Source organism: Herpailurus yagouaroundi, unplaced genomic scaffold (genome assembly GCF_014898765.1).
Source record: "Herpailurus yagouaroundi ecotype Mexico unplaced genomic scaffold, PumYag 190, whole genome shotgun sequence".
Classification (NCBI taxonomy): Eukaryota; Metazoa; Chordata; class Mammalia; order Carnivora; family Felidae; genus Herpailurus; species Herpailurus yagouaroundi.
In genome coordinates this window covers 37817776-37829370 of record NW_024412421.1, presented here as the reverse complement: position 1 = coordinate 37829370, position 11595 = coordinate 37817776, and the positions used below count along the sequence as shown (strand labels likewise).

The 11595-nt window shown below is 57.3% G+C and overlaps 2 protein-coding genes, 1 long non-coding RNA gene and 1 other non-coding gene across 6 annotated transcripts in view; 1 reads left to right on the top strand and 3 right to left on the bottom strand.

Annotated features, from left to right (window-relative positions):
• Nucleotides 1–2240: 2240 nt before the first annotated feature.
• RPL13 (ribosomal protein L13) lies at nt 2241–4834 on the bottom strand. The gene is made up of 6 exons (XM_040443349.1): nt 4703–4834; nt 4374–4494; nt 4085–4226; nt 3715–3888; nt 3258–3314; nt 2241–2422 (listed from the first exon to the last, which is right to left on the bottom strand). The coding sequence occupies exons 2-6, from the start codon at nt 4475–4477 to the stop codon at nt 2264–2266; spliced, it is 636 nt and encodes a 211-aa protein (XP_040299283.1). The 5' UTR covers nt 4478–4494; nt 4703–4834; the 3' UTR covers nt 2241–2263.
• On the bottom strand, nt 3957–4034 carry LOC121010079 (small nucleolar RNA MBII-202). Its single transcript, XR_005780999.1, has one exon. It is a non-coding gene; the product is annotated as a small nucleolar RNA MBII-202 (small nucleolar RNA).
• Nucleotides 4835–4852: 18 nt separating the features above from the next.
• On the top strand, nt 4853–11446 carry LOC121009941 (uncharacterized). The gene is made up of 2 exons (XR_005780924.1): nt 4853–5031; nt 10248–11446. It is a non-coding gene; the product is annotated as an uncharacterized LOC121009941 (long non-coding RNA).
• SPG7 (SPG7 matrix AAA peptidase subunit, paraplegin) overlaps nt 9841–11595 on the bottom strand; it is a 33684-nt gene continuing 31929 nt past the window's right edge. For 2 of the 3 annotated variants that reach the window (XM_040443348.1, XM_040443346.1), the window contains one exon: nt 9841–10259. In XM_040443348.1, the coding sequence (XP_040299282.1) occupies nt 10059–10259 (201 nt within the window). In that variant the 3' untranslated portion in view covers nt 9841–10058. The remainder of the gene's footprint in view (nt 10260–11595) is intronic. The other variant, XR_005780923.1, reaches the window with a different exon arrangement.

Below are 11595 nucleotides of genomic sequence, written 5' to 3'. Positions count from 1 at the left end.
AAAACCACACACGGGGGAGGGCAGAGCACAGCCGGTTCTCTGTTCTGGGGCACCTCATCAGAGGCCGTGCTTGCTGGAAAAATTCAGTTGCTCACCAGAGAGAGGACAGAGGCCCCGTTTTCTTGTTGCTCTGTGGCCTCACGCCTCTGCCGCCCCACCAGACACACAGCCGAGTGAGGAGTCATCTGTCCCGGGCAGTTCTGCACACACTCCAGGCGAAACCCTCCAGGAGCCGGAATGCCAGGGGACGGACGGCCAGTTGACAGAGGACCCCGTCACCCTGGCCGTGGCGAGGGCTGCCTTGGAGCCGACGGACACACAGGGACCAGTCGCGGGGGACGTCCTTCCAGCCTCCTTGCGGTGCCTACCACGCGCATGAGCTCACTCCCACCCGGTCGTTCCCCAGCTACCGGGTCACAGGCATCAGGGTTCCACCACCAGTCCAGCAGAACTTAGACTTTCCAGGCTGGTTGGCACCGCCTGCCCTCCAGGCTCCCAGCTCCACCTCGCAAGGATCCTTCCTCAGCCTCGGGAAAGGCTGGGCCGGGGCCCCCTGCTCCCCAGACAGGGCCACAGCTCGGAGGGGACACCAGCTGGGCTGCCCAATCCATAATCACTTCTGGTACCAGACTCACCCAAGTCCTGGGTGATGTAAAAATCTTCGAACCCACCAAGAGCATTCCAGACTGCAGAAGAAAGAAGTCCTCCCAACTGCAGGTCAGGGAGTTTAGCGCATCAAGCAGGGGGGAGAACCAGCCGGGCCCGGCACCTTCAGAAGCCCCTTTGGTGGGGCTCAGGAGCCCCAAGTCCTAGGATCCGGCTTACTTCCCGCCTGGCTTTACCAGACGGCTCGAGTAGCTTACCTGCAGGGGTGGGGCTGGTCCTGCTCACCGAAAGTTCATGGCACTGCGCTAAGTGACCCTTGGAAGCTGCTTAGTTCAGGTGACCCAGAACTGTGACAGAACCAGAGGAGGGCTGCTGCAGAGGACCCAGTGAACAGGGTCCTAGCATGCGGGCCCCCTACCCCAGGCTTCTCAGGTGTCCAGCCTGTCCCAGGGGCTCCTGAGGGCAGGAAAGGCCCTTCATTCTGGTAGCACAATGCCAAAAGGGGGACAGGGTATGTCCAGAGGTGACTCAAGGCCACGCAAAGGTCCCTTCCCCTTACTCCAAAGGTTGGATCACAGGTGCTGGGGTGGTGGACGCCACGGCCGTGCACTTTCCTGGAGGCCTGGGGTCCAGCCCAATCGTAGAGCCACCTGCGGTCAGGTAGCTTAATCCCACTCCTTACCGGGTTCTCTGCACAAATGCTGTGGAAACCATGCCACCAGGATATCCCCTCTTCACAGGATGGTCCAGGACATAGCTTGGCCTCAAATTCCCACCCGTCAGCCGACCCTTCCCTGACACAGGTTCTCCAAGTGCAGCAGCATGGAGGTCAGCCCCTTACAAACTTACTTCAGGTGTGGAGTAAAGTGCCTTCCAAATCATCTGTTAGATGAAAACCTATCTGAAATCTGGTTCCAAACACACTCAGGTGGCAGCACAGGTGCCGGGCACAGAAACACACACCTCTCATGGCTTGTGGACACCTATACCCACAGGGCTGGAGCACTGAAGCAAAACTTGCTGAGTGCCAGTCCCCAGAGTGGGCCCTGCTGGGATGAGGGACCAGCTCAGGGCTGGACCTCAGTACCCACCTGTAGAGAAACCAAGCTCCGGTTTCAAAGGAACTCGGGCATCATGCTGTCACAAAGGGTCTGGGGACAGTGCCGCCTGCCCATGAGGGCACACTTGGCCGCCACACAGGCTCAGTAGCCCGAACGCGTGTTCAGGATGGACAAAGGCCAGCTTTCTGCACCAAAGCTTGGATGCCTTGCAAATGTGGGTGAAGGGGCTGCTACTGGGCACAGGAGAAGTGCAGACAGGCCCAGGAAGGGTCTGACCCCTGAAACACTCAAGTAACTGGAAAGTACTCATTAACAATGAAGCCAATGAACCTTTGTAACACCTCTGCAAAAAAAGTACCAAAGTTTAGGAGTTTGAGCCTCGGTCAGGCCCCACACTGACAGCGCAGAGCCTGCTTGGGATGCGCTCTCCGAAACTAAAAAAAAGCAGTTCGGTCTTTGGACTGCCCCGCAAAGATGCTGTCACCCCCTGCCAGGTCTCCTCAGCAAGGGCACACATCCCCACGTCCTTGCCCCTCCCCTCACGGGAGACCGCTGTCACACGGAGACCGCAAGTATCTCAAGTTGCCAACGGCGCTTTATTTTTTCTTTTCCACATCCTGTTCTGCAGCTTCTTTGGCCCTTTTGGCCCGGATGCCAAACAGCCGGGCATGGGCACGGGCCATGCGAAGACTGGCAAACGCCTTGAAGTTCTTCTCCTCCTCGGTAATGACTCTGGCTTTCTCTTTCTTGTAGACCTGGAACGGAGCACAGGAGTCAAACCCTTGCCTGCAGTGAGGCCGGAGACAAAACCCAGCATGTGAGGACAGCAGAAACCGTGGAGGCGCACGCGGTCTGCCCATCGACTGCTGAAGGGCTATGCTGACACCAAGACAGACTTTAATGCGCCCGCCAAACACACAGCAGAGGCAGAAGCGAGCCCCTGAGCTGTGCGAACAACCGTTGGGGGAGGGTGTGCTGAGACAGATGTTGTGTCACCGTCAACAACAGAGAACATGGACAGAGGGAGGCCTGGGCCCACTTCCCTGGCAGAGAAAGTCAAGGGCCCAGTCACCTCCTGGATCACCAAACGTGCAATTACCTGTGGCCTGGCCTTTCAAATAGCAAGGAGAGGAACAAAAAAAAAAAAAAAATCGAAGGAGGTGCAACAAATGAGTCCCCAAAGAGAAGACAAGGCCCCCCCTCAAGGAGCCCATCTCTCTTTTTTTTTTTAACGTTTATTTATTTTTGGGACAGAGAGAGACAGAGCATGAACGGGGGAGGGGCAGAGAGAGAGGGAGACACAGAATCGGAAACAGGCTCCAGGCTCTGAACCATCAGCCCAGAGCCTGACGCGGGGCTCGAACTCACGGACCGCGAGATGGTGACCTGGCTGAAGTCGGACGCTTAACCGACTGCGCCACCCAGGCGCCCCAAGGAGCTCATCTCTTAGGAGTGAAGGGTGTTGCTCCCAAAGTCAAAAAAGGTTTCTTTTTCACAAACCCATATATCTTGACACAGGCCCTGGCTGCCACCCTTCAACCCAATCTCCGCCCCGAAAACTCACTGGTTCACCCCCCAAAGCCCACTTACGTTCCGTATGGGCATGACCGGTCCTGTCAGCTGCGTGGCCAGCTTGAGTTCCTCGGCCTGTTGGTTAAGGACAAGAGTCACCCGGGCTCACCTCAAGTCCCCAAAGGCTGCAAGCTTCTAACCCTGGACAACAGCCCCGCTTGCTGGGCGACCCCACCTACGGGTGCACACACATAGGCCTGGGTGACAAGTCACTGAACCCCCGCCGTTCCGTCGAGCAGAGACACGGAGACTCTGGGGGAGCGTTTGTACGTGAGCCAGCTTACAAAGCAAACAAGATAATCCCCTAACCCCCCGGCCTCCAGCCAACAGCTTTGACGGCGACCCAGATGGGACCCAGACGGTGCTCTGCACAACTAGGGAAACGCCAGGAGCTCTGCCCTTCTCCACCCACACGCGTCCCTCTATCTGCGGGGACGCAGAGATTACCCTGACCCGGCGGGGAGGGCGCACTCACCGAGCTGTCCCCCTTCTTGGGGGCTGCCGGCCTCCGCGGGAACAGGAGCAGCTTGGAGCGGTACTCCTTCAGCCGCTGCACGTTGGCCTGCAGGGACTCCGTGGACTTGTTCCGCCGTCTCGGATCCACGGAGATCCCGATGGTCCGCGCCACCTTCTTGTGGATGCCAGCCACCTGCCCCCAGACAGACACGGATGCAGGACCCCCCACCCCGGGGCCTCCGCTCCCCGCGCCCCCACCCTGGTGCCCGGCCGTCAGATGGAAAAGGGTTCAAAAGCGCTCTCATCAAGGAGGTGCAGCGATTCCGGAGAATGTCATCATGGACCGGGGGCCGCCAAACAGAGCCTCCCGCGCCTCGCGGCGCACTCACCCGCAGCTCCTCCAGGCTGAAGCCCCTGCCGGCTCGCACTTTGGTGTGATACCGCACCGTGGGGCACCTGACGATGGGCCTGATGGGTCCGGACGCGGGGCGCGGGGCGATGCGGCGTGCCTTGGCTTGCCGGGCCTTGCGTCTGGGCGGATAGAGGCGGGCGGCGGTCAGCTGGCCCCCGGCCCGGCCCCGGCGCACGCTCCCGACGGCCGCGCGCTCACCGGGCCAAGGGGTTCAAGCGCACCTGACCGTGGGCTCCCCGCGGCCCCACCCGGCAGCGGCGGCTCACCTGCGGATCTTCCGCGCCGGCTGGTTGAACCACGTGGCCACGCGCCGCTGCCAGTCCTTGTGGAAGTGGGGCTTCAGGATCATGCCATTCCGGCTGGGCGCCATGGCTGCTGCCTACGGGCCTGGGGAGCCGCGGGAGAGGGGAGCGAGTCAGGCCCCGGGCTCCGGCAGGACGCGGCGGCCCGCCCGGCCCCAGAACCCGGGCCACGGCCCTCTCCCGTCTGCGGCAGGGGCCCGAGGCCCCTCTGCGGCCGCGCCCGACGCGGCCCTACACCGATGGCGGCGGATGCCACCAGAAGAACCAAAGGCGCCTGAATCGAGCACACTCACCTCCTCCGGAGGAGAACGGCCAGCGGAAAGGAACTGCTACCACAAAGCACCCTGGGATGGTGCTGGGATCGGCCAATCAAAAGCGCCGAAGGGTTCCGGCCAGTCAGAGCCCGGGATCCCGGAAGTGACGTCCACGCTCTCCCAGCAGACCTCGCGGCCTGGGCGGGCGTGGCGCCTCCCGCTTCCCGCGGGTTGGGTCCCTGGCCGTGCTGGGAGGACGGCGGGTCCTGCGGGACTCCGCGGCCTTCAAGGAGGAACGGCCAGGCCAGAGGAGAGCAGCGGCTGTTTGGGTGCCCAGTCTTTCCTGCTCCTGCACGTCACGGGACTCGGTACGTGCCCCTAACCCTAAAGCCTCGCCTCCGCGTCCGTCTTTGTGCCTTTCCAACCTTTTGAAACATTTGTGCTTCTTTGTTTACCCAGAAGTGACACTTGTTGAGTGCTCTAACTGGAGCGTAAGTACTTCGCGTGCGTTTTCACGCTGCACGGTACAAGCGCTGTACCTTCCCGGAGTCGGGCAGAGGGCGGGGTAAGAATCCGGGTGACGGACTGCAGACCCTGCAGAGACGGGCGTCATGGAAAACATGTATTCAATAAATAGCCCGACATAGCTCCGTGACCTGTGCCCTGCGCGTCTCCCGTTCTCCCGGGTGAGTCTAGGAAACCGCCAACACCCTGTCCCTTTCCGTGAGCCTTTACAGCCTGGTAACTCGCCTTCTTTCCCACCCTCCCCCCAAACGCTAAGCTTCTTCCTAAGAGAACTTAACACTCGAAGAATTTTATGACACAAAATGAGAAACGTGGAGGCCTGTGTGCTTCACTGAGTACATAGGGTGCCGATACAGTTTTCTGCCCTATTGAGACACCCTTGGGTGTTAGAAGTATCAGGTTGAGATTCACTGAGGAATTACAGGGTTTGGCCAGGGACACGGAACAGGTAGAAAGGACAGAGAACATGTGTAATTTATGAAGCACCTGCAGTCTCTTGAGACGAATGTGCTGAGCCCGCAAGGAAAGTCCAAACCCTAGCTCTGGGTGCTCAGTTAGGAGACAAGGACTGTGTTAGCCCCACTTTGTGACTGTTGTCAGCACAGGAGAGGCTGAAAGTACTTCTCGTGAACTTGGGAATGGTATCTACCTGTGACGTTAAGGTAACGTTTAAAATTTGGTCTGCCGCTTTCACAAACAGATGGGCTCAACTGGAGAGTCACTGGCGAGTCAGTAAGGAAGTGGCTGGAGTTGCTTGGGAACCTTTGTACTAGTTTTGAGATGTTGGGCATCGTTTGAATTTTTCCCTTCTGGGAAGTGGGAGGAGAGTCTGTGTTAGACCACAGCACATCGTGCGGTGTCCCGTACAGGGTGAGTGAACGTACTGGCTGTCACGGATGTCACACAGCTCCACTTCCATGTGACGTGCTGGGAGCCAGTGCGGGAGAGGAGAGAGCAAGTGATCCCTCCATCAGTCCTTACAACAACCGTGAGAGGGATTATCATCTGCCTCACAAGTCCCTTCTTTCTGGTGGAACTGGAACGTGGACCCCCGTAACTGCAGCAGAGGGACATTGGGGAAACATCTGCCCAATACATACTTGCCTTGGCCCGTGCGGGTTTTCCTTGAACGTAGTCCATCAAGTGTTAGCCCGCACCTCCCTGGTCTTTCTCAGACCCCTTTCAGTGGATCTTCGTGGTCAGATACCGTGTTCTTTTCAGTCTCAAACACACTCCTGTCCCCATCCCCAGTTTCTCTTTCCGGACAGACCCCAGACTCGTGCAGATCCATCTGCCCTGAGCCACATCTTGACCTGAGCTGTGGCCGCTCATGGTTGAGGTGCTGCCATGGGTCACCGGTTGGGGGCTCGAGGTCAGAAAATAGAAACACTGATCAGAATCAAGTTGGCAGTAAGAAAGCGAAGTTGCAATTCAAGGACCTCGGTCTGCTGCGCACAGCATGCTCGATGCAGACTCCAGGATCCCATGCTTGAAGACTCCACACGCTTACTTCCTTTGAACAGTATGCACAATAGCGAAGTAAAAACGGTTCTGACAGGAAATCTGCTAGAAATAGGCTCAACTTTCTTGTTGGGAAAGAGGAAAATGAACTGTTATAAACTGTGTTTTTTTTAAAGTTTAATTTATTATTGAGAGAGCATGAGCACGGGAGGGGCTGAGAGAGGGGGAGACACAGAATCTAAAGCAGGCTCCAGGCTCTGAGCCATCAGCACAGAGCCCGACGCGGGGCTCGAATTCACGCACTGCGAGATCATGACCTGAGCCGAAGTCAGCTGCCTAACCAACTGAGCCACCCAGGCACCCCGAACTGTTCTAAACTGTTAAGCAGGAATCCTTCTGATACAAAGACTTGGCTGGCCCACGCATTTAAAAAATCATCAGCTATAGGGACAGGCCGTGTCCCCCTGGGCACAGAATTCCACAGCCACGTCTCTGCTGCAGAGCTTTTGCCCTGGGCTTGGGCCTGCAGGGGCCACTGAAGGAGCCAGCTAATGCCCCTGCAAACTGCATGCACATAAATAAGGTAGCCACGGATTCCTGGATAAACATGCCTGAAGGTGTTGGAGTGTCCTCTGCACAGCCTCCCAGAATTTCCTTGCAAGAGGGAGCCCCAGTTACTCCCAGCAGTGCCTTGTCACTCAGCACCTGCACCTGACCAGTGCCTTCCAGCTGGTGCTGTGGGTGTTGGCTTCAGAGAAATTCCACCTGAGGCTGTCAACAATAGTTTTTGGAACTCTGTCAGACACACGGTCTTTTTTTTTTTTTTTTTTAAATGCTTGTTTATTTTGGAGAGAGAGGGAGAGAGAGAATCCCATGCAGGTCCTGCACTTTCAGAGCAGAGCAGGACGTGGGGCTCAATCCCGTGAACCATGAAATCATGACTTGAGCTGAAATCAAGAGTCGGACCCTGAACTGACTGAGCCACCCAGGTGCCCCTTGATTTTTTAAGTTAATATCATAGCAGAAGTGATTTTATAGTGTTTGGGGAAGTGGGGGAGGTTATATCCCAAAGCACTTTGTAAAATTTGCATGTTACGTTATACAAATATGGGCTGATGGTTGAGTTAGGAAAAGCAGTAGCCTAATAACAGCAAGGACAGGCTAATGTTCGCTGCTTAATCACAGAACTCCTAACTACCCATCATCTCAGCTTTCCAGAATCGTGGCCTACCCGTAAATCAGATATAGGCTAACACAGAGGTTCCTAAAACCTGAAGGAACACTTGATGTCAGTGAAAGGCAGTGGAAAGAATATTAGTGTCATAATCATAAATGTCTTATTTAAAAACTGCTAAGAGTATGACCTTAAGAGTTCTCATCAGATTAAATACCTGTGTGGTGACAGGTGTTAACGAGGCTCATTGTGATCGCCCTGCGGCACATACGAACATCAAACTTTACGTGCATGTCTGTTACACTGCAACAAAAAGTGAGCTTTTAGGGAACATAAAAGAATCGTAAGTACAAGTGTAGATTACAGAGAACAATTTGTATTGTTAAAGGATGTAAGTTAATAGGCTGATGGTGTTAAACACACGTTTACTTTGAAAATGTGACTTTCTCGGGGTGCCTGGCTGTCTCAATCGTAAGAGCGTGTGACTCTTGATCTGCAGATCGTGAATTTGAGCCCCACGTTGGAAGTAGAGATTACTAAAAAACAAACAAAAGAAAACATGTTTTTCTTGGTGAGGAGACCTCGCATACCGGACTCAGGTGAAGCCAGTTCCAGAAGCTACAGTCAGGCCATGTTATACCCCCTTTGCCGGGTGGAGGGCAGAGGGTCGGGGTTGCGGCTCGGGTGTTGAACACGCCGGTTGCCCCGTGTGGTCTGGCTGCCCCAGACCAACATGCAGTTGGAGGAGGCTCTTTACAGGAAGTCTGAGGGGCAGCCTCAGTCCCCACCTGAGATGGTAGAGGAGGTGTGACTTCTGGCGCTCGAGCACCTGATGACCCGGAGGTGACATCACTTGTGACCACTTGGGGGCCCAAAGTCGGCAGACGCCTTGAGCTTCTCTAAGTCAGCATAGCGAACCTCCCCCGTCCCACCAGTGAGTGCTAGGAAGTCAGGCTCCCCTGCTTCCGCTGCAGGGAGGGGCCGCTTTTCGTGCCATTTACGTTTGGTTTCTGTGTATCTTGTGGTCAGCAAACGATTTTCCAGAGAAGAAAGAGGCACGGGCCAATTTATTGGTAAAGTAGGAGGGGGATAAGCTTGACCACATCCGTCCATGGTTAGGGTACGGAGGGTGCCACCCTGGGGCGAAGAGACCAGAACCCTCCTAACTGCATATCCATCTTTGGAAGTGAATTTGGGGACCTGGGGCAAAGGCCACAGTGCTCTCAGAGCTGCCCTCCCTCGGGTGTGACCCCCACCTGCTTACATACTGCATCCCTCGGGCCGTACTGTGGGATGGGCGGCCGAACTACCCCTTCTGTCAGGAAGCACCTGCAGTCCGTGGCTCCGAACACCGCTGCGCAGGGAGGGCAGGCGCAGTGAGAGCAGTGGGTGGGGACACCGGAGTGCGTGTGGCACACCCCTGGGCACAAGGGGGCCGAGGGGACCGAGTGTACCTCGCTTGCTGCGGTGAGGGGGCGTCCCAGGGCCTTCCCCCCAGATTCCTACAACAGGGCTCTTCTGTTGGTTATCCTGGGCTGACATTCTAAACTGAAACGCATGACCCCATGTCTGGGTTAGAGCTGGCCCTGTGGCGCAAGGTGGACTCTCCCCCAGGAACTTACTACAAATGCCACAGCAGGCCTCAGGGCTTACCCCTCGTGTGGAGGCCAGGCCAGCAGGACAGGCTGGTGCCCGGGTCTGCACAGCAGTAGGTGGCAGTATTTTAACGCCCGAGAGCCCAGGGCCTGGCCCTGATGCCGACGCGCTGTGGACGCGCCAGCAGGACAGGCCCACTGGAGGGAGGACAGGCGGCAGCTGGCTCGGGGGTCCTGTTAGCGCTCTGATGAAGTCCCAGCAGCTGGGACAGCCCCCGCATGAACTCCTGGCAGGAGCAAGCTGCTCCCACACAAAACCACCTTGTCACTGGGTCACTGGCCTGGGAGTTCGGATCTACATGCCCACCTGTACCCCATGCGCACCTGTACCCGGCATGGATAAAACAATCTAACAAAGCCAAGTCATCTGCAAAAACGTTTACCTCTCACCGGGAGGGCAGTCAATAAATAGATCTCAGAAGTCTTTTCAGAGACCAGTGAGGGCTGGGAGGGAGGGGGTACCAGTCTGGGCAAAAGAGGAACGGCGGGGGCAGGGCACTCAGTGAGGCGTTCCCTTCCTGGGTCTGCGGGGGACGCCGCGTCCCCACGGCACGGTCGAGGCACAATCCAGGAGGCCCGTCTATTTGGGCCAAGATGGCTCCTCCCCGCGAAGTGGGGGCTGCTGAGGCGCCTCCTCCTCCCCGGCGTCTTGCTTCTCCCTCTCGGCCTCACTCCACCTTTGAGGCGCGATCATCTTCTTGGGCCCGTGAGGGGGCGGACCGATGAGGGCCTCGATATCCTCGTAGTTTATCACTTCCTTCTCCAACAGGGCATTTGCCAGCTAACGGAACACAGCGAGTGGCGTGTGAACCCCAGACAAGGAAACAGAGGAGCCTTTTGAGAGCCGGGCACCCAGCAGGGAGGGGGCGTCTGGAGCGGGACGCCCTGGGCAGGCGGCTTCCCAGGGAAGCAGTGTAAGCGGGCAGCTCATGCACAGAACCCTCGTCTGCACCTTACAGGCAGCCTCTCGGCTGCCAGCCTCCATCATTTTTCTGCTTCCCTCCCAAATCTGTTCTCTGGGGCCACTTTAGTTTCCTTTACCAAACACGGTGCGTGTGTCTGCACGTCGGGGAACAAGTGGGGGCTGGAACGTGGGGACGGGGTGCTGGTGCCCGGGGCTAGCAAGGGAGCCTCTGCCTCCCTGGACATGGTCCCAGAGGGCACGCTGAGGGGGCCGTGTGCACAGCCCGCACCGGCCATGAGGGATGCGTCCCGGGCACTTCTGAGCAGGGCCACTGCTTCCTCGGGAGGGACAGAGCTGCTAAGCCCTGGAACGTGCCCCGCTCCCCATGGTGCAGAGGGGGGACACCCGGGGCCCCCGCAGGAGGAGCCCCACCCAGTCCTGCCGAGCAGCGGCCGCAGCGCGCACGTGTGGCACCTGGGCCTGGTAAACAGCGGGTTCTGGCTCAGCAGGTCCCTGCGCTGCCCACAGCCCCCCGGCCCAGGGGCAGCACTGTGAGGGCAGCACCCCAGCCTGGGGGAGCAGCGCCTCATCTGAATGGAATGAGGAAGTGAGGAAATGTGGCCTGTCCACAAAGTGCTGCCTGCTTCTACGAGGGACACGGGAGGCACCCGCTTCAGGTGCTGCCTTCCCAGCCTCACTGAGAACTGCAGACAGATCCCAGCTGGGGGACACGCCACACCCACCAAGCCACTGCTCTGAAAACTGCCAGAGCCGGCAGCCAGCAGGCAAGCGGGAATTCACAGCCCAGGGAAGCGTAACGAGACATCACAACCAAGAGTGAAGTGGGGTCTAGGGACAGGAAACGACATTAGATAAAAACGAAGGAAACGTGAATTTAGCGCAGACTTCAGTTAATGACGTATCGACACTGGTTCGCTAGCTGGTAGAAAACCCACCATGTTAAAGGGAGATGTTAATGATACAGAAAACTGGCCATGGGGTAGAAGGGTCTTGTGCTATATTTGCAGCTTTTCTATAAATCTAAGACTATTCTAAACTTGAAATCAAAGTCAAGAGTTCAAGCCCCATGTGTGGCACAGACATGACTTAAAACAGGGGCCGCTGGGTGGCTCGGTTGAGCATTCGACTCTTGATTTCAACTCAGGTCATGATCTCACGGTTCATGAGATTGAGCCCCCCATCGGGCTCTGTG